The 26,062-nt window shown below is 41.3% G+C and overlaps 1 protein-coding gene across 3 annotated transcripts in view; it reads right to left on the bottom strand.

The window, feature by feature from the left end:
* Positions 1-5,862: 5,862 nt before the first annotated feature.
* The window catches only part of C9orf72 (C9orf72-SMCR8 complex subunit), a 40,198-nt gene continuing 19,998 nt past the window's right edge, over positions 5,863-26,062 (bottom strand). The window contains exons 7-11 of one of the 3 annotated variants that reach the window (XM_055577830.1): positions 24,902-25,137; positions 21,875-21,932; positions 20,740-20,849; positions 7,394-7,501; positions 5,866-6,702 (exon numbers count right to left, since the gene is read on the bottom strand). In XM_055577830.1, coding sequence (XP_055433805.1) covers positions 7,435-7,501; positions 20,740-20,849; positions 21,875-21,932; positions 24,902-25,137 — 471 coding nt within the window. In that variant the 3' untranslated portion in view covers positions 5,866-6,702; positions 7,394-7,434. Of the gene's footprint in view, positions 6,703-7,393; positions 7,502-18,541; positions 20,635-20,739; positions 20,850-21,874; positions 21,933-24,901; positions 25,138-26,062 lie in introns of those variants that run through there. The other 2 variants (XM_055577831.1, XM_055577829.1) reach the window with 2 other exon arrangements.

Raw genomic sequence — 26,062 nt, 5'->3', positions numbered from 1 at the left:
AGACAGAGATCTCATAGCTTTCTGCTTGAGATTTAAAATGTCTTTTTGACACATCCCTTTTTTCTTTTTATTGTGCTTGAAGTTCTAATTTGCCCAAGGCTGAGGTCTCAGGCAAAGTGGGCCGTGTGTTTCAAGGACATGGAAAGGGTTAACTTCAAGCTTTTCCCTGGGCAGGCCTTTTAAAGAGCTAGTTGTTTGTAATTGCATATGCAAAAGGAACCGGTTTTGCAGTTTCCAAGAAAAAAAAAAAATTCATTTTAACCAGTTTTCTCTGGAGTCTAAAGAATATCACGGCCATCCTGTGTCAAAAAGTAATCTTTCCTCTCTGTAGTCATAGCTTTATAGCTAAAATATAGAGCAAATAGTGCTCAAATTGACTCTGATATCAGGGGCAGATCAGCTGATAAAAATCTTGGATTGTCCTTCTGGGGGGAAGTGAGGTCTTTGTCCCATCAGAAAAATCTGAAGGGTTAAGGGAATTTGCAGGAGTGGGGAAAGCTTGGTCTTTCTCCACCCTGAGAAACAGGAGTAGTTAGAAGGGAATTCTTTAGAATGTTAAGAGAGTTTTTGATCCCTCAGGCTTTTGAAAATAGGAGAAAGACCTGAACCAAAGGAACCTCAGAATTCTTTGCTAGAGCTCATGTGGATATGAAAGGTCAAGTAAGGGTCGTCTAGGAAGTCTGATGAGAGAGACAGAGGGGGACAGGAGATGGGGGTCGGGGGGCAACAGAAAGACACATGCGGCATGAGTCCCTCAAACCCGGATTCTGACTGAAGGCCATGAAGGACTGACGTAAGGAAATTCTGAGTCCTTTCCCTGCTTTTGGCAAAAGCTAGTGTGCCATTTAGTCATTTTTTGGGTTCCCCAGTTTGTATTGGGGCCAGGCCTTTTGCAGGGTCAAAATTGTCCAGTTTCTGAGAAGGTAGCCAAGAGGTGAGTCTGAGAGAGGCTCCTGAGACATATCAGAACCCATCCTTAGCCTATATGCCACTGAATGAGGGGGTACTGAGAGTCACCGGCTGGCCAAAAGGTGTCCCTTTTTGTCTCAGCGATGTCTCCATGCAACTAATGGCACAAAAATGGCCAACATTCCCAAAAGCCACGTCTGACAGTGAGAGGTGATCTCTGAGAACCGTGCGGCTAAGGCACCATGTGACCTGGGAAAAGAAAGACAGAGCTAAGGCACCATGTGCCCCAGGCAGAGAAAGAGATTTCTCACCCGGAGCAACCGGGTGAGTCACCATTTGGCAATCCCCTGAAATGCAGAAGGCGCCCTTGGGATGGCTCAGAGGCAACACCTGCTGCTGCTGCTAAGTCACTTCAGTCGTGTCCGACTCTGTGTGGCCTCATAGACGGCAGCCCACCAGGCTCCCTCGTCCCTGGGATTCTCCAGGCAAGAATGCTGGAGTGGGTTGCCATTTCCTTCTCCAATGCAAGAAAGTGAAAAGTGAAAGTGAAATCACTCAGTTGTGTCCGACCCTCAGCGACCCCATGGACTGCAGCCTACCAGGCTCCTCTGTCCATGGGATTTTCCAGGGAAGAGTACTGGAGTGGGGTGCCATTGCCTTCTCCGGGATGGCTCAGAGGCAACACCTAGGCTCCTGTAAATCAATCTGGACCAAAAGGGAAAGAAGTGAAAGTGACAGGGAAGAAGGCTGAGGAAGCCGCCTTACAATCCTACTGGGGAGGCGGTGGCCAGGGGACAATGGTCTCTGTTTTGCTTCAACCACTATGCGCCTGACTCGGTGCACAGAAGTTGTCTTGCTGGGGGCGGATGCCCTTGTGGCCTGATCCATTCTGTGTCTGCCTTATCCTCACACAGGAGTCTTCATGTGGCAGGCGCCCTAATGATTTTTAAGTGCTTGACCTGTGCCCACACAATATTGGTTGGCCTACTCCTCATGAGAGAAGAAAAAGGAGAGACCCTCACCCGTTTGGGCAGCAGCTACTGGGGCTCAGTGAGCAGCGCAGCCTTTGGGACACACCAGAGGGTAACCCTGGCCAGAGTTCCTCAGTGGCTTCCATAGCACTTACCTGTTGGCAGAGAGTCCCTGTGAGAAAGGAGAAGCGAGGAGGTGGGGGAAGAGACCCCAAGTTCCCCATATGGGCCACCAGAAATGTCGTGGTCCGGGCGCAGGTTGGAAAAGAATTTCCAGACATGAGACAGAGTGAGAGGGAAATAAAGTTTATTAGAGTGGGAGACACTGTTAGAACAGTGGGCCAGCTCAAGGGAGAACTGGTGTTGAACAGGGGTCCTTAGTCCACTTGTATACCCAGGGTACAAGGAGTGGGATAGAGGTTTTGCAGGTCATTTGCTGCTTGGATGAGGCACATATACTCGGTGGGGGAGGGGGGAGTAAGGTAAATATCTTCTCCCTATGGGGTAGGAGGGGAGACAGGTTATACTGCTCAGGAGGACCTGAAATCTGTTAATAGTTACAACATGGGGGAGGAAGGATGATAAGGGTATGGTTTTTCCATTCCTGCATTCCAAGTCCCTCCTTGGCTTTTTCTGCTCTTTTGTCCTTGGGTCACCACATTATATATACGGCCTGTAAAACTTCCCCGGTGGCTCAGACAGTAAAGAATTTGCCTACAGTGCAGGAGACCTGGGTTTGATCCATGGGCCAGAAAGATCCCATGAGAAGGGAATGGCAACCCACTCCAGTATTCTTGCCTGGAGAATTTCAAGGAAAGTGGAGCCTGGCAGGCTACAGTCCATGGGGTCGCAAAGAGTTGGACATGACTGAAGCAACTTAGCACAAAATAGCACATGTCTAATGCCTGTATGAGCGACTTCACTTTCACTTTTCACTTTCATGCATTGGAGAAGGAAATGGCAACCCACTCCAGGGTTTTTGCCTGGAGAATGCCAGGGACGAGGGAGCCTGGTGGCCTGCTGTCTATGGGGTCGCACAGAGTTGGACACGACTGAAGCGACTTAGCAGCAGCAGCAATGCCTGTATTCATTCTCTATGGATGCTGTAACAAATTACCCAAAACTGAGTAGCTTAAAGTGATACAAAATTATTATCTTATGGTTCTGGAGCTTAGATGTTCTACACAAGTTTCACTGGGCTAAAATCAAGATGTCAGCAGGGCTGCATTCCTGTTTTAAATCAATAGGGGAAAATCAGTTTCCTTGTTTTTACTAGCTTCTGGAGGCCACCCACATTCCTTGGCTCATAGTCCCTCTTCTCCATCTTCAAAATCAGCAAGGGTAGGTAAAATCTTTCTCATATTGCATCACTCTGGCCTTTTCTGCTTCTCTCTTCTATTTATGGGGAAATGACATTGAAGCCAACCAGAAAATCCAGGATTATCTCCTTATGTTAAAGTCAGCTGATTAGCAACACTAATTCCGTCTGCAACCTAATCCCCTTTGTAGTGCAACATATTCACAGGTTAGGGAGATAAGGATGTGGATGCCTAGAGAAGCAGTTATTTCATCTACAGGCTGCCTAGTTACTCTTCCCACTACAGTATAATTCCATGAGACAAGGATTTTTATCTGTTCAGTTTATTGCTCTGTCCCTGCTGCTGCTGCTGCTGCTAAGTCGCTTCAGTTGTGTCCGACTCTGTGAGACCCCATAGACGGCAGCCCACGAGGCTCCCCTGTCCCTGGGATTCTCCAGGCAAGAACACTGGAGTGGGTTGCCATTTCCTTCTCCAATGCATGAAAGTGAAAGTGAAAGTGACATCGCTCAGCCGTGTCCGACTCTTAGCGACCCCATGGACTGCAGTCCATGGGATTCTCCAGGCAAGGGTACTGGAGTGGGGTGCCATTGCTAGACTAGCTCAATAAAAGTATAGGAAATGTGTAGATGCTTGCTATGGACTGAATTTTTGTTCCCTACTCCATGCCCCCTCCCCTGCTGCAATTCACATATTGAACCCCTAATCCCCAATGTGATAGTATTAGAAGAAGTGGCCTTTGGGAGGTAATTAGTGTTAGATAAGCTGAAGGGGCATGGTGGTGGGGGCGGGGGGGGCGGTGCAGTGCTTCCCAGGTGGCTCAGTGGGTAAAGAACCCACCAGCCCATGCAGGAAATGAAGGAGATGAGGGTTCGATCCCTGGGTCAGGAAGATCTCCTGGAGGAGGGCATGGCAACCCCTCCAGTATTCTTGCCTGGAGAATTCCATGGGCAGAGGAGCCTGGTGGACTGCAGTCCATGAAGTTGCAAAGAGTTGGACACGACTGAGCGACTAACACACACACACTTGCTAAGTACTTTACCTGAAATATCCCATTTAATTCTCAGAAGATCCCTCTGTGGTAGGTACAGGTGAAGACACTATAGACTAGGAAGTTAAATTAACTTGCCTAGGGTCATGCAGCTAGAACATCATGTAGGTGGGTTTTAGACTGGACAGTATGACTTAAGCCCATGGCCTTAACCCTCACACTCCACTGCCCCTATCGCATGGCAATGGGCAAACCTGGATCTTGCCCTCAAGATTCTTCCAATCTAGTAAAAATGACATGAGAAACACAAGCAATAACACACACACACAAAGACTATGGAGTGTAGTGTAGAAAAGGCCAGCATGTTTTTGTGGAGCATAGAGATGGGATAGATTAATTCTGGTTGGAGCTGATTACAGGCAACTTTAGGGAGGATGTGGCATTTGGGCTGCACTTAAGATGGTGGACATTGGTGGAGTCGCATGGAAAGGCTGTTTCAGACGGAAGGAGCCACGGGAGTAAGGATACCCAAAAGGAGAAAAATGCTAATGTGTTCCAGAAACCAAGATTCATCTTGTTGGTTTGGGGACTAGAATGCAGTTAGAGGATGAGGGCTGGGATCCCAAAAGCTAGGCTAGAGATCAGGGGGATTTAATGATTTTGTTAACAGTTCTTAATGGAGAAAAATGACCTCAAGGAGCTTCCAAAGTAATGTCTGAAGCTGTAACTCAAAAGGCAACAAGCAGTAGAGAAAAACGAACATCTTGTTGAATAAACTGTGTTCAGAAACTGCTAACTGTTTGCAGGGCAATCCTGGACCTACAAATCCGAGTTCAGGGCACAGCCTCAAATATAGGAGGCTCAAAAGTTTCTAAAAGTGGGCAAAAATGGACAATGAGATCAACTGGCCCCTCCCAACCCTTGGACAAGTATGGTTCTCACCACTTCCACTTTACAGATAAATGAACTAAGGCTGGAAGGATTAAGTGATTCATCCCAGAGGACACAACCACTAAAATTGAGACACTGAATCTGGCTCTCATGACCATCAGTGTTCTGTGTATCCTGATACATAAGTGGAAAGGGCCACAGGGTGTATTAGTCTCAGAGGAGGAGGTCGTCAGCTTTTAGGCTCTTTCACGTCCCAGGTTCCTATGGGATAAGTCTGAGGAATTTGGATGTGGCCACTCATGAATCTCACTTCCAAGCTCTTCTAGGGAAAAGAGAGAAGCCAGAATTATCTGAAAGATGAAGTACAGAGACACAAGGTTCACAGTAATTAAGACAATGGGCTTCGAAGTCTGAAAGACTGAGGTTAGCTGTGTCTAGTCTCTCTGAGTCAGCTTACTTCATTTCATAAAATGAGGTAAATGACAAGTAATTGTACGGACTCAGTGGAGGGCTGCATGTAACGTGCTTAGCAGAGTACCTGTCACTTTAAGTGCTGACAGGTAAGTGCTCAAAAACCTGTGTCCTCTTCCGTCCAGTCATTCTCAGCCACCCTCACACAGCCCCTCCCCCAGGAGAGTAAGCTGTCCAAGCTCTCAGTGCGTGTGACACTCCACACTGAATCCAAAAGACCCACTGTCCCTTGGGGTGACGTCTCCTGGGACTGGGAACAAAAAGAGAAGGTTTCTGGTGAGGTCGATACAGAATGAATAACATTCACATTTCTTGTCAAGTCAGTGCAGATTATTTTTCATCATTTTCAGTTCAACCTTTATACATACATTTCCTGGAAGAGGAAAGTCATGCTGGTCTTCAGTGGTGTATGGGAAAAGTCCCAGAAAGATCCTGTGGCCAGACCACTTCATTACAGATTCCTCTGAGAGGGCACCGAAAGAGCAAAGGAATGTCAGAAGGGTATCACCATAGTAACATAACAATCAGACTGCAATAGAGTAAAAGTGGAGACAGCGTGTATGCCTTGTCATTGATGAACATAGGCTCACAGTTACGTTGCCCTGGAGAGCAGTGCTCAGAGTTCAAGGGCTACTCCAGTTTGGTTTGGTGAGAGGTGAGATTTGGTGAAAATTCTGTTCATTTTGGCCGAGTTATTGTGTGCTAAACTGATTACTACTGGCGGCTTGCTAACAAACAGTAGATGTTCTCAGAGTCTCTCCTTTGATCCCAAGCAATGATGATTTGCAAGGCTAAGTGTCTACATAACAAATCAAAAGTAAGGGCTTACCCACTTTGATTTTGTTTACAAAATCCTGACTAGTCACAAGTTTGGAGGGATTGTCTCAGTGCTTTATGGGATCTGTGATACAAGCATTTATGTTAGTGAATTCTGGGTTCTGGAAATAAAGGTACATATTTCCCCCTAAGCACTGACATAATGGCAATTCAAAGAAAAGTGTATGTGTGTGTGTGTGTGTGTGTGTGTATCAAGCAATTTCAAACCAGGACAAAACTCCATGTTATCCATGTTGTTTTTAAAATGACACTGGATGTCCATAGTCATTTCCACTGAAATGATACTCCATGGTACTGTTCAAAGTTCTAGCAGCAGCTAAAAAAAAAAAAAAAGTACAATTTAGAATCACAGTGGATAATTACCTGCCTTCAATTCTACAGGCATAGAATGAATATTCTTTCCTAAGTCGTTTATTGAAAGGAGACTGTGAGCCTTCTTTCTGTTTCTAAGATCTGTTTGCACTTTTCATAGTGACCCAATGTTATTCCAGCTCTTCCCTACTAGGCTGGATTTAGGGTTTCTAACATAATTTGAATCTTTAACGGGCGACTCTTCTCATCAGAAGATTATGCCTGTTTTTGCTCGGGCCTGACACAAGCTGAGTGTGGCACACTTGTGGCTGGCCTCAGCACTTGAACAACGGAGAGAAATCGTCTCACCGTTAAACAGATCAACTTAGATATGATCCAAGGAGGGATGGTTGCCAGGAGAACCAGCAACTAATGTAGTCTTCTTTAAAGACCTGGTAGTCTAGATCCCCCAAATCAATTTAAGAGTGAGTCTTGAACATCTCTCTTAAGTGGGAAAATCAGACCATTGTATGCTCATGGATTTGGGAAGTCATGCTCTCAGAGTAGTTCATACAGAAGGGCATAGGAAGATAGAGAAGAGGCTGGTGTGTCATGGATGCTTTGAACTTGCTTACATCCCTTTCCTTCTTCCAAATAGGAACATAACATGGGTATCAAATAGACCTTCTCTTCAAGAGGAGAAAACACTGCCATACCTTTGTGATCAGTGCTACCCACTGGGTGGCCAATAAGTCAGTCATGAGCCCCTGCCTACCCTGGAGGGCCAACCAAGAAGTTGTGCAGATACAGTTCTCCTTGAATATCTGTGCAAAGAAACAAAAGAAACTACTGTCAGACTCAAGGTGCCGTGGAAGAACTTCTCCCAAGCAACCCCTGCCTTCCCAGCATAAAAAATAAACAAGATTTTCCTTTTCCTATCATAATTAAGGCAAGACACAAAAGCGAGGACATCACTCACCCGGTTCTACATTAGCCCCCAGCTGTTTCACCTACTCGGGACCTTCTTTCCTCAAGATTCCAATTAGATTTGATATACTGCTCAATATTAATTTCCTCCTAAGAAGCTACATCACCATTTGGAAAGCCCCTTGGGTTGAATAATTATTGAATTTCTGAATGGCCTCCAGCCAACCTCAAATGTGATATTGTTTCATGTCCAATAATATGAAAAAGACTTTGCCCTGGGCATTGAACAGCCCTGATGATGCTTTTCTGAAGAAGTACAGCTCTCTGAAAGGTTTTCAGGGAAGTTTCATTTTAAACTGTCCCTGGGTCTTACGGTCTGCTCAGCAGAGTCCCTGTTGGATTATTTCCTTCCTTCCTTCTTTCATTTATTCTCTCCTCTTCCCTCCCATTAGCCCTCTCTCTTCCCTTCCTCCTTTCTTTCTCTCCCTTCCTTCCTTTGTTACTTTGTTCCAGAGAGGATTTATGACAGCTAGGTCCCTCATCAAGATTTCCACCCAGCATTCCAGAAGAAGAAATCTCCTTTTTTATAAAAATAGAATTACACTTCCATTCCCTTTCCATGGCTTTTTGCTTCCCTGGGTTCTTTTTTGTTTGTCTCAGCAGATGTTAAATCAGGTTTTCACTTGAAGTGGTTTCTCATTGCTACTCAAGTTGGGGCAGAGTCTTCACCAGAATCCCAAAAGAAAGCACAAGTGAAGAGCTGGAAGGACTTTAGAGTTGATTTGCTTCAGCGTCTAGTACAGCTCCAGAATTTTCCAGGCAATGGAGGGCAGGGGATTCATATTTATTGAGTGCCTGGTATGTGCTAGGGGCTGTGTTGGGCATTTTCACTTCTATTAGTGCCTCTTATCCTCACGATGACCTTGGATGGTAGGTATGCTTCATCCTCATAGTGGCTTTTCCTCTTTTTTCTTTTAGTCAGCCTGCTCTCTAACTCCAGCTTCTTATAATCACCTCCCAAATAAACTCATTGTCCTGGAGTCTTTGTCTTAGGCTCTGATTTGAGGGGAATCCAAACCGAAATCCTTGGGTTCCTGCTGGACTGGAAATGAAAACCGTCTTGCATGCTGATTAGTAAGGGAGACGGTTATTGTCCTGAGTTCTGCAAGAAAATAGACTAACCCAGAGAGAAACCCTGAAGCAGAGGAAACAATTCCAAGCCAGGAACTCTATTAAGAAAATTTCCCTTAAGTAGAGCTTTCTTTGAGAAAATACATGCAAAATGTTCACTTAACATGTGTGGCAGACAATACATCCAAACAGTCACTGTTCTTCTCTTCTGAATAAATCTTCAATAGAAGTCCCCTGGTCATCCTCACTTCTCTTTATCTGTCAGTCTATTTTTTAAAAATTATTTCTTGGGCTGTGCTGGGTCTTCATTACTGCTCTCAGGTTTTTTTCTCTAGTTGTGGCAAGTAGGGGCTTCTCATTGTGGTGGCTTCTTTCGTTGTGGAGCACAGGCTCTACGGTATTTGGGCTTCGGTAGTTGTGGCACGGTGGACTCAGGAGCTGCGGCTCCTGGGCTCGAGTGCACAGGCGCGAGAGCTGTGGCGCATGCGCTTAGTTGTTCCACTGCATGTGGGATCCTCCTGGACCAGGGGATCAAACTCGTGTCTCCTGCATTGGTAAGCAGAGTTTTTACCACTGAGCCACCAAGGAAGAAACCCTGTCCATCAGTCTTAACTGCATCCTGGGGAATTTTCCCCCTGCTGCTTACGCAAGGACCAAGACACAGCCATCCTTCTCTACCTGGAAGGCAGCACAGAGTGTTAGCTGAAATAAGTTGTGGGCCATAGAGGCAGGTCAGGTTCTAGTCAGCTGGGTGACTAAGTCTCACTGGTTTTGCTGCAGAAATGATCTCCCAGATTCAGCGGCCGAAAACCCTACGGCTAATGTCTTGCTCACGTGATGTGCTTGGATTTGGTGGATGGGGGTGGGGGAGGTTGTGCTTCCGAGGCTCCCACAGCAGAACTGAGGCTGTGGAGCAGCCACTTTCCAGAATGCTGATGGTCGCTGTGACAGAGTGAAAACGAGGCAGAGCTCACACTGATTTTGTTCATTCTATCTGAAAGCGACCCATATCTCTTGCTTAAGGTGAAGGTAAAATACTATCCAACTTTTAGGTAAGAGAAAAGAGAGAGGTCGAAAAGCAAAACACCTGTGAAAAATGTCTGTTTGGACTATCTTTCCACCTGAGTTTCACTGTCTTTGTGGTGTATCATGCTGCTGCTGCTAAGTCGCTTCAGTCGTGTCTGACTCTGTGTGATCCCATAGATGGCAGCCCACCAGGCTCCCCCGTCCCTGGGATTCTCCAGGCAAGAACACTGGAGTGGGTTGCCGTTTCCTTCTCCAATGCATGAAAGTGAAAAGTGAAAGTGAAGGCGCTCAGTTGTGTCCGACTCTTCACGACCCCATGGACTGCAGCCCACCAGGCTCCTCCGTCCATGGGATTTTCCAGGCAAGAGTACTGTGTACCATGGGGGTATTCAATTTCTGAGGTTGTTGTGAGGGTTAAATGAGAAATGGCACATAGCCATTATTCCATAAATGTGGCTTATTCGTATGCCTGAAATATAGTATACTGCTAAGTCACTTCAGTTGTGTCCGACTCTGTGCGACCCCATAGACGGCAGCCCACCAGGCTGCCCCTCCCTGGGATTCTCCAGGCAAGAACACTGGAGTGGGTGAAATATAGTATAAAGGCTTACTATAAACAATAGCAAGCTCTGCAACCTTTTTCTATAAATTGCACTGTCTAGTCTTTAAAAATGAGTCCTGTGCGCTTTCTCTGAATTTCTCCAAGTTTTATCTGTTCTGAGATGTGGATTCTAGCAGTGTTCTCAGTCTAGAAAGGCCCTTACTACTACTAAGAGATGAGAGAGTACTCTATTTTTTTTTTTTTTTTGGAAGGGGAACTATTCAAATATAAAATGATGATCATGATATTTAGTATTTATAGCAAGTATTGTTCTGGTATAGAGATGAAACAGTGCAGAAGTTCATCAGAACAGTATAGGTCTCATTAGAAAGAATGTATTACTATGATGCTCAGAAAACTCAGGCTGGCTATGAAGTTACTAGAACAGCGTGGGCTTCTTTGGCCAAGTGTGTTATTATAATTTCAGTGGAACCATTATCCTGTCAAGAAAACACATGGTAAAACCTGCAGGGGCTCCCTGGGACTTCATGAGAGAGTGGATGCTGACTTTCCCTAGGGAAGGCAGAAGCCTGGTGGGGTCTGAGCAAGGGCCTGAGGCATAGCTTGTACCCACAGCTGCCTCCTAGGCCCTCATCAGCCTAGCTTTTGGCTCAGAAAGCTAGCACTTTGAGTATCTAGTCAGGAGACTTTCTCATTTTCCTTGGGTTGATCCCACCCCTCCTCCTCCTCCCTCCCCATCATCTTTTCACATGATGGCCATCAACTCCTAGTTTTATAAGGTATTCTTTATTCTGGCAGAATTTAGGCCAGGGACTTTCTGTTCAGCAAATGGCTTGGCTCACGTGGACCCTGGGGTTGTTTACGGTTTTTAGGACTCGCTATTGCGAAACCCTAGTTTATTTTACGTAGTTGGACTGCTTTTGCCAGAATGAATTCATTTGCTCAAGTTATTTTTAAAATGTGCTTTTTCTTAGCTTTTTAGAGACACTCTAGTCTCTTGTTTGTGTGGGTCTAGGCCAGAAACAAAACAAAACAAAACAAAAAACACGGAGTCTATTGATGGAAGCCAGGAAAAACGTCTAGCCAACGTGGATCAAAGGAGGTTCTCAGCTTTGAACAGAAAATTCTCTCCTCCCTGAATTCTGACTTAACACACTGAGTGGTGCTAGTCCCAGGGCTGAAATCCTTGATGCTTCCAGAACCAAGAAGGCCCTGCAAATGAGTCTCAGACTGCTCCTGCAGGTATGCTGGAGGAGGCTTTCAGGATAGTCACTGGGAACAAAATACCTTCTGTGTCAGTTGGCAGCTCCACAGTCCAGGAGGGAGACCACTGGAGGCTGTAGGGCCACACACACCCACTACCTCATCTGGGCCAAATGGGCTGATTCACCAAACTACCTTGCAAACAATTTTTTGGTGTGTATGAGTGTGCTTTTACTTTATTTCCTTTTTTTAAAAAAAGTTTTATTGAAAAATAATTGATTTAGTGTTGCATTAATTTCTGCTGTACAGCAAAGTGATACATATATTCTTTTTCATGTTCTTTTCCATCATGGTTTATCACAGGGTATTGAATATATTTCTCTGTGCTATACAGTAAGACCTTGTTTATCCATCCTATATATAACCATTTGCATCTGCTAATCCCAAACTCTTGGTCCATCCCTCCCCCTTGGCACCCTCAAGTCTGACCTGTGTCTGTGTCTATTTCTCTTTTGTAGTTGTTTGTTTGTGGCATTTTTAGATCCCACATATAAGTGACATCGTAAGGTGCTTGTCTTTCTCTGACTTCTTTCAATTAGTATGATAATCTCTAGGTCCATTCATGTTGCTGCAAATGGCATTATGTCTTTTTCTTTTTAATGGATGAGTAGTATTCCATTGAATATGAGCAGCACATCTTTATCCATGCATCTGTTGGTGGACATTAGGTTGCTTCCATGTCTTGGCTATTGTGGACAGTACTGCTGTGGACATAGGGCTGCATATAACTTTTTATAGTTTTGTCAGATATATGGCCAGTAGCGGGATTGGAGCATCATATGTCAACTCTGTTTTTAGATCTTTAAGGAACCTGCACACTGTTCTCCATTGTGGCTGCACCAGTTCACATTCCCACCAAGTGCTGAAGAGCTCCCTGCTCACCACACTCTCTCCATCATTTGTTAACTGTAGACTTTTTAAAGATGGCGATTCTAACTGGTGAGAGGTAGTACGTACACAGTAGTTTTGATTCCTTGCAAACATTTTATTTCACAACTGGTTTTTAAATATAACTCTTTAGGACCTAGATTCTTACCTTTGGGGGAATCAGAAACCCCTCTGAGAATCTGATGGAAGCTATGGCTCCACCACTCAGAAAAGTATATGTACATACAAACATTTGTCAGTGGTATCACTGGGATAATATCCAAGAACTCCCAAGGTGGGAATGGGGGCATAAATCCCATTGCTTCAGAATTTGGGGAAGCTTCAAAACTGAGATTAATGGTATGTGGATACCATTCATTCTTTTGGAACTTGTTGAGTTCCAGGAACTACACTGGACGATGGGGACACAGTGGTGCATAAGACAAGGATCCAGCGTCCTGTGTGAAGGCTGCAGTTTAATGGAGACAAACTTAGAATAACTGTGATTATAATGAGTTAAGTGTTATGCTGGGCCTGTAAGTATGCAAACCTCTAAGAACTCTGAATGAAGGGTAGTTAATTCAACACATATTTGATAAACATATTATGTGCTAGACAATTAGGTATAAGCTAGTGCACATGGAACAACAGACTGGTTCCAAATAGGAAAAGGAGTACATCAAGGCTGTATATTGTCACCCTGCTTATTTAACTTATATGCAGAGTACATCATGAGAAACGCTGGGCTGGAAGAAGCACAAGCTGGAATCAAGATTGCTGGGAGTAATATCAATAACCTCAGATATGCAGATGACACTACCCTTATGAAAGAAAGTGAAGAGGAACTAAAAAGCCTCTTGATGAAAGTGAAAGTGGAGAGTGAAAAAGCTGGCTTAAAGCTCAACATTCAGAAAATGAAGATCATGGCATCTGGTCCCATTACTTCATAGGAAATAGATGGGGAAACAGTGGAAACAGTGTCAGACTATTTTTGGGGGGCTCCAAAATCACTAGAGATGGTGATTTCAGCCATGAAATTAAAAGACGCTTACTCCTTGGAAGGAAAGTTATGACCAACCTAGATAGCATATTCAAAAGCAGAGACATTACTTTGCCAACAAAGGTCTGTCTAGTGAAGGCTATGGTTTTTCCAGTGGTCATGTATGGATGTGAGAGTTGGATTGTGAAGAAAGCTGAGCACCGAAGAATTGATGCTTTTGAACTGTGGTGTTGGAGAAGACTCTTGAGAGTCCCTTGGACTGCAAGGAGATCCAACCAGTCCATTCTAAAGGAGATCAGTTCTGGGTGTTCTTTGGAAGGACTGATGCTAAAGCTGAAACTCCAGTACTTTGGCCACCTCATGTGAAGAGCTGACTCATTGGAAAAGACTCTGATGCTGGGAGGGATTGGGGGCAGGAGGAGAAGAGGACAAGAGGATGAGATGGCTGGATGGCATCACTGACTCGATGGACATGAGTTTGGGTGAACTCCGGGAGTTGGTGATGGACAGGGAGGCCTGGCGTGCTGCAATTCATGGGGTCGCAGTCGGACACGACTGAGCAACTGAACTGAACTGAGTGCACATTGTCCTTGCCTCAAGGAGCTTAAAGTTTGGATGCTCTAAATCCAAAGTTGAGGGAGGGGACTGGAAGAGCAGGATACCAGCCACAAGTAAACCCTGATGGAGAAGTAAGTCCATCCAGGTGAAGGGGGTGAGTATCCCAGGCAGTGAGAGCAGTGATGAGAGCAAGGTGGGTGGGGAAGCACACAGTCCATCTCTACATGGGGATGAGTGGTGAGAGCAGAGTGGAGAAGTTTGCTGGGTCGGATCCCACAGGTCCCTGTGCTTCGCCCAAGGATGGTAGGTTTTATACTGTGTCAAAGGTTGTCACTGAGGGTTTATTTTTCTAAAGTAAGTGAGTAAAGTTAAAGAGGAGATGATATTAGAAAGATTGCTTTGCTTTCTGTGGAGAAAATGGATTGGAGTGGTGGAGGGGCATGGTGCTTAGTAGGTGAAAAGACCAGAGAGGGGGAATCTGTTGAGTTAGTGTGGGTGAGCGATGATGAAGTCCTAGCAATGACAATGGAGCTGGAGCAGAGAGATTTGAAAAACAGGGTGAAGCCTCTGGATAGTACCTCTCAGGTTGTGACGGATTCACACTAATAAAACAACCTTGCTACTGAGGTGGTATCCTTTAGAATTATGGCTGCAGAATTGCTGCAGCTTAATAATCAGATGGGGAAACTCTATATTCAGTTGCTTAATGATGCTGATAATGACATCGATACCATTGACAACGGTGGTAACTGAATCTTATTGTTCACTTACTCTGCGCCCGTTACCCTTTCACGTGTTCTGCGTGTATCAACCTACTTTTTTTTTTTAAATGACTTTATGATGTAAGTTCCATTATATCTGTGGAATAGATGAGGATATTGAGATAGCACAGAGAAGTTCAATACCTTGTCCAAGCTCACACAGCCAAGAAGTAGAAAAACAGATTTGAAGTCTCGTTCCAGGACTCACACTCCTATCAAAACTACTCTTTTCCTACAATGACAGATACAGTGTCTTTTCCTGTAAAATTCAGTACGAGCACTTAAGTGGGGATTTTCAATTTGTTCTGAACATTGTAGCCACAATAAAAACGTTTCCATGCCACTCACATCCTCCAGAAACGTAGTAAGTGAGGTGCTAAGTTGCATCTGACTCATTGCGACCCCATGGACTGTAGCCCACCGGGCTATTCTGTCCATGGGATTCTCCAGGCAGGAATACTGGAGAGGGGTGCCAGTTCCTCCTCCAAGTAAGTGAGGTACACGAAGCAAAATGCTGGGCGTGAATGTTTTGGCATATTCAATTTCCAAAAAACAGAAAAGCAGAAAAAACAAACAATGGTGTTTTCGAACAATGAATGCTGTTTTCCTTTAGCCATAAGGGAGTTTTTAAACTTGACAAATCTATTCAGCTTTCAAAGCATTCCACATTCCCCACCCACAAGCAAATGCCAGAAGGTGCCAGTTTGAGCCAATTCTGAGCTCAGGAATGATTTTCTCAATACTAGATCAGATTTCTTCAATGTCCATGCTCCACAAATGGATGCTTACTAATGTTCTAATGAGTCTGATGAAAACTGCTTAGCAACTTATCACGGTACTAATGTAAAAAGGACATTTCAGCAAGAGATGATGTAGTGAGACACAAATGCAGAAACAGAAAATGACAGGGTCTTACTACTTTAAAGGGACTGAAAATCACTGCATTGAGATCTTTGAAATTTTAGAGCTAGGCTGTGCATAGGCTCAGTTTAAGGGAGTTTCTTGGTTTGGGGGGAATGCTTCCAATTACATAAAGAAAGTAATTTCCTTTTTTTGCAGGAACTAATTTTTTTTGGAGAGGACAAAGAAAATAATCTTTAGTAAACTCATATTCATTGAACTAACTTTTTTGGAAGCATGCCCTTTGACCTGACACCATGCTAGACACAGATACAGAAATGAAAAAGGCATCTATCTTGTCCAGACTTTGCTGCTGCTAAATCGCTTCAGTCGTGTCCGACTCCATGCGACCCCATAGACGGCAGCCCACCAGGCTCCTCCATCCCTGGGATTCTCCAGGCCAGAATACTGGAGTGGGCTGCCATTTCCTTCTCCAGACTTTAGCAGTGGATAAAGAGAAGCAAAGAAATGGTGTAACAGACAAAGCAAAAGAAAATACCAGGAAATTAGAAGTGAGACAGTGAGAAGTGAGGATAGAGGGAGGAACAGAAACTGTGTCTCAAGATTTTGGCCTTAAATTTGGGAGTGATGCGGAGCCATTAAACAGAAGTGATGATCAGATTTGATTTTATAAGGATCATGCTGTTGTCAGTGTGAAGATTGGGTTGCAGTTGGGGAGATCAAAGGCAGGATCAGCTCCAACCTTCATAAAAATCATTCCAAAGCATTCTGCTACCTCCCTGGTTGTTCTCTAATTCACTTCCTCTTGTCCCCAAGACATAAGATTTATAATCTTTAATATGCTATTTACTTTCCAAGTATTTTAGGTTTTCCCAGATATCTGTTACTGACTTTTATTTCCATTTACTTTGCATGACTTGAATCCTTTTATTGTTATGGAGACTTGCTTTATGGCCCAGAATATGATCATCTTAGTACATGTTCCATGTGCTCTTGGAAAGAATGTGTATTCTACCATTGTTGGGTATTGCTGCATTCTATGTCACGTGCATCAAATTGATAGTTTTTGCTCAAGTCTTCTATATACTTATTGTTTAGATTTTTTTTTCTGTTAAGTTGTTCATTAAAATTGAGCCTATGCATAATCTAGCTCTAGAATTTGTCTTCTTGTTCTAACATTGAAAGAAGTTTTCAAATCTCCAATTATAATTGCAGATTTGTTAATTTCTCCTTATAGTTTTACCAGCTTTTACTTCAAGCATTTTGAAGCTGTTATGTAAATAAGTATTTAGGATTTTTGTGTCTTCTTGCTGAAATGACCCTTTATTTGGCATTATTAAATATTCTTTATCTTTGGTAATATTCTTTGCTGGGAAACCTACTTGGTCTGATATTAATATAGCCACTCCTGCTTTCTTTTGATTAGTGTTAGTATGGTGTATCTTTTTCTACCTTTTTAATCTGTTTGCCCTTTATTTTCAACATATGCTTTTTGTTGGTAGCATATAGTTGGATCTTGTTTTTTCATCCAATCTAGACAATCTCTGCCTTTTAATCGGGGTATTTAGAATATTTATATTTAACTCTTTTCAAAAGATAATTGACTGTTTAAGCAAAAATAATAACAAAGTATGGAGCTTATACTATATGTAGAAGTAAAACATGAGGCCACAATAGCACAAAGGCAAGAAGAGATAAATGAGTTTTTCATTATAAGCTTCTTAAACTATATGTCAAGAGATCACTTGAATGTAGACAGGTATGTTAAAGATGTACATACTATAACCCTAAAGTAATCACTGAAATAAAAGAGTTGTAAGTAATAAACCAACAAAAGAGATTAAATGCAATCATAAAAAATACTCAATCCAAAAGAAAGCAGAAAAGGAAGAAAAAGAGAACAAAGAAAAAATGGAAACAGCAAGATGATATATTTAACATAAACATATCAACAATCACATTAAATGCAAAAGCCCCAAACACCCTGATTAAAAGGTAATGATTTTCAGATTGTGTAAAAGCAGGTATAAAACCACTCATCAGGTACTGAGCTAAGTAGCTTACACAGTCTCATGAAATCCTCTTTAACAAGCATGATGTTATCATCATGTCTTCATTTCAAATATTTAAAAAATGAGCCTCAGAGAGGTTAAGTAAGTTCTCCAAGTAGCACAGCAGGGCACTTCAGAGTGCTAATGAGCATATAATCCTTGCTTCATTCCCTTCCCTCCATTTCAGCAGCACTGAGTACCTGTTTCATGGAGCTGTGTCACATGACAACTTCTGTAACTGCTTGAGATGAAGTCCAGTTTAACCATCTGAGTGACCATGGTCTGTGTATTACATACATTTACTTAATCCCTAGCTTCCTCATCTGTAAAATGAAACTAATACCTGCCTCAGTGTTGTTGTGATGATAGATTCAGAAAGTCCAGTGGGTACTGTATGTTAAATGGGGGTGGTTAACTGTTGTTGTTACTTTTAGCTCTACCCTGAAGACCACACAAGAAATATCAATTTGTACAATTCCATGTCAATACCAAAACACTGTTAGAGAAATGTGATGTTCACTATCTTCCTCTTTGACTTGCAACATTACAGAAACAGATCATAGTGATAACTGTCTCATTTCTAATTTTCAGCATTATATGAAGTTCAGGTTTCCTCTTTGAGAATTTAGCAATGTAATGATTAGTCTTCTTCTAGAGAAACCTTTCAACTCAACTGTTATATTTATGAATTAATTTTTTTCCTCGGAGTAAAAATGTCATTTGTTTTCTAGATTGAAGGGTTTAGATTTCTTACACTTTCACATTGTATACCTATACTGGCAACCTGGAAGGAATAACGTCAGCTTAGGTTGTATTATTATAATAGTAACTAAGAAAAAAGAATTTGCCCAATCATTATCTTATATCTGCAATTTTAGTATATAAATTAAAAAATCAGAATGCAATCTTGGGAGTTAATAGACAAAACCAACCAAACAAATGAACAAAAAAAACCACCACATATGATTCCAGCATCATATAGAACCTTTAAATATATTTTCTTTCAAAAGAGAGTATCGGTAAAATAAAAGTCGTTTAGATACATGATGATTATCAGCTAAGAAGGAAGCCAATCAGTCATTCAATATAGCACTGCTTTTCTGAGCAAATAACTGAAAGAGACAAAATTTCTGACATTTTATTCAAAATTCTCCATCTAGGAGCAAAGACATATAATGATGTGCACACATGCTTTAATAACTTATTTCACTGTACAACTTGCATCCCAAACAACAGTACAATAAATGAGCAAAAGAAAATAATTAGCACTTAAATAATCTAGCAAGTAAAAAGCATTGAATACGGGGTTCAACAAGGTGGTGTCTGTACACTGTTTCAGGACTGAGCCATAGCATCCCTCATCTGGTTGAGTGTGTGTCTAAAAATCGAGATGTCTACACCTTTCCTATTAGTGATTGAAAGGCTGGTAGGACCTATGTTGGTTCTGGTTAAATTCGGTGGGCAAGGGTGGAGGGGCTCTACCACTTTTCTCCCTTTCTTATACATATCTTTCCCTTTTATGTTCCTTTCACAGTTTTAAATAAAAATGTAGTTTATGATTGTGTATATTGTCTTGTCAATACTGTTTTAGCACAGAATTAGGTTAATTGGGTATATTATAGCTAGCACAATGGTCCAAACACAGGAAGGAAACAAAAGAAATTGACCACTTAGTTCTGCCAAAGTAGCACCTAGTAAAACAGCAGGTCAGTAAAGTTTCTCCTGCTAGTCCTTGTATGATGAAGGCAAAGAGACATGGCAACAACTCCAAAAACATGGGCAGAAATGTAAGGAAGACGATACTATTCTCGTTCTTGAAAAGAAATCTTACTAGTGAGTATTTTTCTATTCCATTTAATAATCTGAGTTATAATGATTACTAAATCAGAGCAAGACTATACAAGAGGAAAACAAGATAAAAATGAGTGACTAGGGTAATCTGAATTTCTTCCAAGTGATTACATTTTCCAAGGGGAAAAAAAAGGCACAGGAGGTACACATTTCAGTTTGGCTCAAAAATAATGAAAAGTAACTGGAAAAGTTGGCAATAACTATGGAAACATTAAAATCCAATTCTCTGTATTTTCTGTGACAGAGCTCAACAAACAAACAGAAAAAAACACCCTGACTGTGATTCACCATCATCAGGACTATACACAGTGCCTGACGTTTCTACCCAGACTGAATCCTGAGGAGTACGTCTGCAAAATAGGATCTTATGACTGATTTCAACAACACGTATGCTTGATCAATATTTTCTTTCTAAAACTTAATCTATATTCAAGCTACCTTCCGTGGAGCTGAAAGAATCCAAATGCTCTGGTTTGTAGCTGATTGTAAAAGTAGTTCAGTAACCCCACATACCAAGGAACATCAAGAGATGGAAAGTCAACTAGTCTTATGCCTGTGAAAGCTAACTCAGATATCACTTTGATACTTGTAAACCATGTAAGTTTCAAAAACAGCAGTTGTGGTCAAGTTTATATCCTACATCTTTAAAAGACAGCAATACTATTTATTATCATTGTAAACATAATAAGTCTGTCTCCGAAGACAGCACATCCAGGAAAAGGTGCATTTATTGTAACCGTGCACCTGACATCCCCTTACAAACTCTTTGTGGTAACTGTAGTGTAACTAACTAACTGCCGTTGCTAAGTAGGGCTCTAGAGCATGACTGGAGGGAGTCACCTCTCCCAACATCACCAACCTACGTTAGCAGCAATTATGATTGTGACGAAACATTCTTAACAGGTTACACATTTAAAACGTCATTAGAACATCTCGTTCTTGGACACTGGTATAGAAAGGTCTTCCAAAGATAAAGGAGTGGAGGCCTGGCTTAATTTTCTCAGCCAGAGCCATTATTATGTTAAGATCGCCCTCTGCTGTTAAATCAAGGTCTATCTTCAGGTTCCGAAGCGATTTAAAGGGCTTTTTCCCCTTCTGCCTACAAATAATGATACAAGAGAAATTATAAGATAGAAGAGGTCCAAAGGGGACAAAATGAAAGCAATTAATGAAGGTTTTTCTTCCATGGAGGAGTCTGACTTACGTATCATCTTCTATATATTTTATTAGCGTCAAGGCTTTTCTGTGAAGGACGAGCAGAAACTGTGCAAGGAAAGTACTCCTGAGAGACAGACCGGGTTTCAAATGAAAGACCTGCAGGAAAATGCAGCATGCTCATAAATAATTTGCTCCCGTTCTGCTTATCCACAGCATGTTTCTGCTGACAGTGCCTGGCAGGTAACCCACGTTTGAGCAGCTCTCCCTAATCGTCTCCATAGATCGATACATCCTGGTGGACAGGAGGGGATGGACATACTGGAGCGGTCTGACAGTTCTGCTTCCTCTTTTAAGAATGGACTCAAAATTGTCCTTCTACCTTAGACTACAATCATATTTATTTTGTTATTAAAAATCATGATATAGGTTACTTCCGGTTGTGTTACTTAGCTTTTCTCTGCCCACATCTTCAAATAAAACTGGAGCTCCTAGAGGTTGAACTGTGCTTTCACTATGGTTTTGAGATATTCATATTTTTCTATTTTGAGGGGTGGGGGTGCATGCGTAGTGGTAGAACAATTTTATTTCTGCTTGGGAAGCATGGAATTACATGACTTTGAATTATCCCTGAACTTTGCAACGTGTCACAGATCACACAGACCTGGATCCAAAATTTCTAGTTAACCTCAGGATTATATTATTTCAAAGCTAAATCTATGACAACTGTTTCCTGGCCTGATCCCTAGAGTGATATCATAACAAAGTCCCTCTATTTTAAGAAATAAGACCCATATAATCTAAAATTTTCTTTAAAATCTAGATCTTTTACAAAGAAATGAGACAGTAAGGATGCTATCATCTAAGCAGTCTTAAAGATATTTTTTGCTTAATTAAGGCAAATATACAACATTTGTACAAAACCTCCCTTCACTAAAAGAAAATATCCTTGGGTTATATATTAGTGCTTAGAAGTTATTATCTGAACTGGGGGACGCTGCATCTTCAATTGTTAACATACAAACTACTTTCCACAAATAATTCAGCAGAAAAATAATTTTGACACTTTAGAAAAGCCAGAGATAAAACTACAAAAGCAGCTAGTTCTACAGGCATTGTGGGATATACTGGAACAGAACACATGTCATATCATTCACTCTGACAATCTCAGGTTTAACACTTACCTGATCCAGGAAGGCTTTCACAAGAGTGTCTCTATGTAAGACATCTTGAAAAATATTCCTACGAAGAAAACAGACCGAATGTTGACATGGCTTATACAAAGCTGTTTTCCACAACCTCTCATGCCAGCCAAACTGAATTATTCGAAATGGGATTATAAACATATTTATAAGAATTACATAAATAAATACAATAAAATACAATGAATAGATTTGGAAATACAATAAAATAGATTAATACACTCATTTTAACTCAAGTATACATTTATCTATTACTGGAGTCTGTCAGGCCACAATGTGATTATTTTCTTTTTAATAGTATAAGCAGTCCCAGGAAAGGTATGTACGCATCTATCAATGTATTTTAATACCTCACCTCATAAAGAATATTGAGAGCCTTAGGCAATTGGTAAATGCAACTACCAATCCCTGCCATTGCAAAAACATAAAACAGCAACAAACAAAAATATACGCCACTACTATCAAAAACCCAAACAAAATAAAAGGTTAACTTCATGTACTAAAAATTCCTAATAAGCAGTTTTGGAAGAAAAAAAAAGAGGATGAATGTTAGGAAACATTCAAGTGGGAATAAGGAACACACACACATGATTATCTCCAATGTCTTGCCCACTGGGTTTGCATCCACAAGTCCATCATCTGGTGAGTAACATGAATCAGCTACCTAAGAAAATGTTAGCTACATCGGCAATGAGCAGAGTCAGAAATTACGTTCTAATTCACACTTGAGATAATGTTCATCTACCATACAACTTAAGATATTATGCTGCTAAGTTGCTTCAGTCGTGTCCGACTCTGTGCGACCCCAGAGACGGCAGCCCACCAGGCTCCCCCGTCCCTGGGATTCTCCAGGCAAGAACACTGGAGTGGGTTGCCATTTCCTTCTCCAATGCATGAAAGTGAAAGTGAAGTCGCTCAGTCGTGTCCGACTCTTCGAGACCCCATGGACTGTAGCCTACCAGGCTCCTCCGTCCATGGAATTTTCCAGGCAAGAGTACTGGAGTGGGGTGCCATTGCCTTCTCCGTAAGATATTATAGGCACTTTAAAAAGACTGTCTATTTCCCAGGTCTCAACCCCTTTTGGTCTTTCTCTTCTTCCTTCCCTCTCCTTGTCTTCTACTTCCCTAAGGAATTTACTGGGATACTAGGCTATACTCAAGTCAGGGGGTAACATAACATTTACTAAGGTAAACAATTTTTAACTGAAAAGAAAGAAAATAGTCGGGATCATAATATACCTGATCGAAGTATCAAGGAAAGAGATGTGTGTGCAGATGTAAATAGCAAAGTACCTAAAACTTCCTAGTTTTAGGGAATGGGTGTTCCCAACTACAGAAGAAGGAAACTCAGAAAACTGGAAAAAAAAAATCAGCATTTCACAATTACTGGCTGTTCAACTGGTGGCCAGTGGGAACTGACAGCACCCACTTTCTGGCTCTGGAGAGAGAATTTAGCTATTTAAGTCTAGTGTTCTGAACATATCTGCTTTATAATTTGACTGTCTTGGTCAAAAGGGAATTAGATGAAGCAAAGTGTCATAAAAAGAGTATTTTCAGTGACTGATTTTTCATGTTTAGGCAGTGAGTGAAATTATTTTTAAGAGTTAAAATTAAAAATATCTTAAAAATAAGTAATATTGCTTAAACTAAAAAGTAAAATATGTCCATAAAACATAAAAGTTAATAATACATCAATCTAGAGTCTGAAAATATTATTTTTGGATAATGGTATGTTTAGAAAATTTACTTAACAGCTGAAAACAAATTTTCAAAGTTATGATCAGCAAAACAAGAATAGGTGGCTCATCAGTTTGTCAGATCAGCGAAGCCAACATAACTGGCTAAAATGAGTAAGACATATTAAAACCATACATGTATCTCCTCTAAAAAAAAATTCCAGAACTTTAGATAAAGTTCACTAAATTCCCCCCAAAGAGCTCTCCAGCAACCTACCAAAAAACCAGAAACAATGGACAGCCAGGAAAAGCTGGTTCCTAATGAAGCCATCTCTCCGTACCTAGAGACACATGAGACTGGGGATTCCTGGGACATGGTGTTCCTTTGCTATGCTCGTGGGCAACACCTGCTGTCTGACTATTGGCGCTTCACATATCTGTTGCCTCAGCTCAAAATTTTTCTGTAAGACACAGGATAGGGTTGCTTGCTCCAATTTTACTGCTGAGTTATCCACTAAAACCTGGATTATTTACTAGTCAACATTTACTGAGCACATTCTATATACCGGGTACAGAGAACCATGAGAGTATATGACAATTTATTTTCCTGATTTCAGAACACTAAGTGTTTTACAGTTCAGATTTCTGTTTTTTTTCTTAATTGGGTCCACATTCTACATTTTATTATCATTACTTTTCTGTTAATTTACCGATCATACCTTATGGTAAGAAATAAACAACACAATACAAGAGAATATAAAAGGATGCTCTATTAATGTATTTTCACAGTTTTGCTGTACTTTATATCAAGGGGAAAAAAAGACAGCATTCCCTCTTCGGTTTAGTTAATAAATAAGCTTCTTAATGACCTTTACACACTAGTCTATAAGCAATGGAAGGACCTGGGTCTGGGGCTGTCTGGTTGGCCACTATTAACCTTAACATCACTTATTCAATGGACATGAACTTGGGTGAACTCCAGGAGATGGTGAGGGACAGGGGAGGCCTGGCGTGCTGCAGTCCATGGGGTGGCAGAGTTGGACATGACTTGGCGACTGAACAAGAAACCTTAGCACCTTGTAACTAGGGGCTCAATGTATATCTGTTAATTAAGTACTTAAGTACTTATTTTTAAGGACTAATCTAACTTATGGCAAACACAATCATACTAAGAAAAATAGACATTTAAGAAAAACAATGCTTGATTCACCAAAGATTTCTTCTAGCATAATTAATGTCTTCCCTTTTAAACACTGAATTGTTTGTTTCTACTCATAAAAGACAGTTTCCTAATGCTGCTTAATGACAACATCAGAAAGCAGGGCATGACGTACAAGTCAGGGGTAAAGCTTTCATCTGTGTAGATGAAGGTATCCTGAGCTACGTCTTCTTCTGAAGTGGCTCGCCAGAATGCTGCCAGCTCTGATCGCATGTATCTACGCTGATTATAAATGTGTTCGTGACAGGGTGGCATCTGCTTGACGGTATTGACGTCCACATCTATGTGTGTGGTCGGGTAGGGCGCGTACATGACTTGCCGGAAGGGAAGCACAAAGCTTCCAGTTGAATCCTGTCAGAATGAAAAGAAAACTGTCTTTTACACTGAAAGATATGAAGATTATCTTTTAATTTAAAAAATTGGCTTTAACTTAGCAAACTCAGCTCTAGAAATTTATCCCAGGAAATGAATCATGGTTGTGTGTCGTGTGTCTACAGCACTGGATTAAACAGTAAAACACCAGAAACACCCTGAGCATCCAAAAAGAGAAATAAATATTTATTCATTTAAAGAAATGAAAGTAATTTATTGTTTAGCTGCTAAAAATTAAGTTGCCAATGTTTATGTGTTGATACTGAAAGATGTTCATAATACATTATGAAAAAAGGAGCTTAAAACATGAAGAATATAATCTAATTTTCTGGGCTGGGGAAAGGGGAAGATATGAAAAAATTACAGAGGAAAAAAAAGACCAGAAAGATATATGCCAAATATTAATAGGGGCTATTCAATGGATTATGAGGTTACAAGTGAGTTTTTATATTCTTGGTTATTCACATGTTCTGTTAAGTATCAGTTGAATATGCATTTTTATAGTAAGTATACTTCTTTCCAGGTACAGCCAGTTGGGTAGTCAGTTGCCATATAACAAGTACCTACTGTTATAATATCAAAGTATGCTCTAAAAGGCTATACAATTTAAACTTGCATGGAAAATTCTTAACAAACATGTTTTCATTAAATTATAGTTTCAAATTCTCTGCTATGCATTTGTTATAGGTCCCTTTAAGGGATAAAATTATACAATAAGTGAGATGACGCTGAGGAAATAAAAGTACTAAGTACCTCATTATGCCTTTGATAGGAGAAGTTCTAATTTTCAGATCTGTACATATCAAATAAAAAATGAGTTTCTCTTAAGTAGTTTCTGTATTTAAACAATATTATTCTGAACTCAGAGCAAGCATATTATTGAAAATGTAAAAGTTGAATGTAA

This window comes from Bubalus kerabau, chromosome 4 (assembly GCF_029407905.1).
Source record: "Bubalus kerabau isolate K-KA32 ecotype Philippines breed swamp buffalo chromosome 4, PCC_UOA_SB_1v2, whole genome shotgun sequence".
NCBI lineage: Eukaryota > Metazoa > Chordata > Mammalia > Artiodactyla > Bovidae > Bubalus > Bubalus kerabau.
The sequence above is the reverse complement of the archived record's forward strand: the minus strand, read 5'-3'. Positions and strand labels throughout refer to the sequence as shown.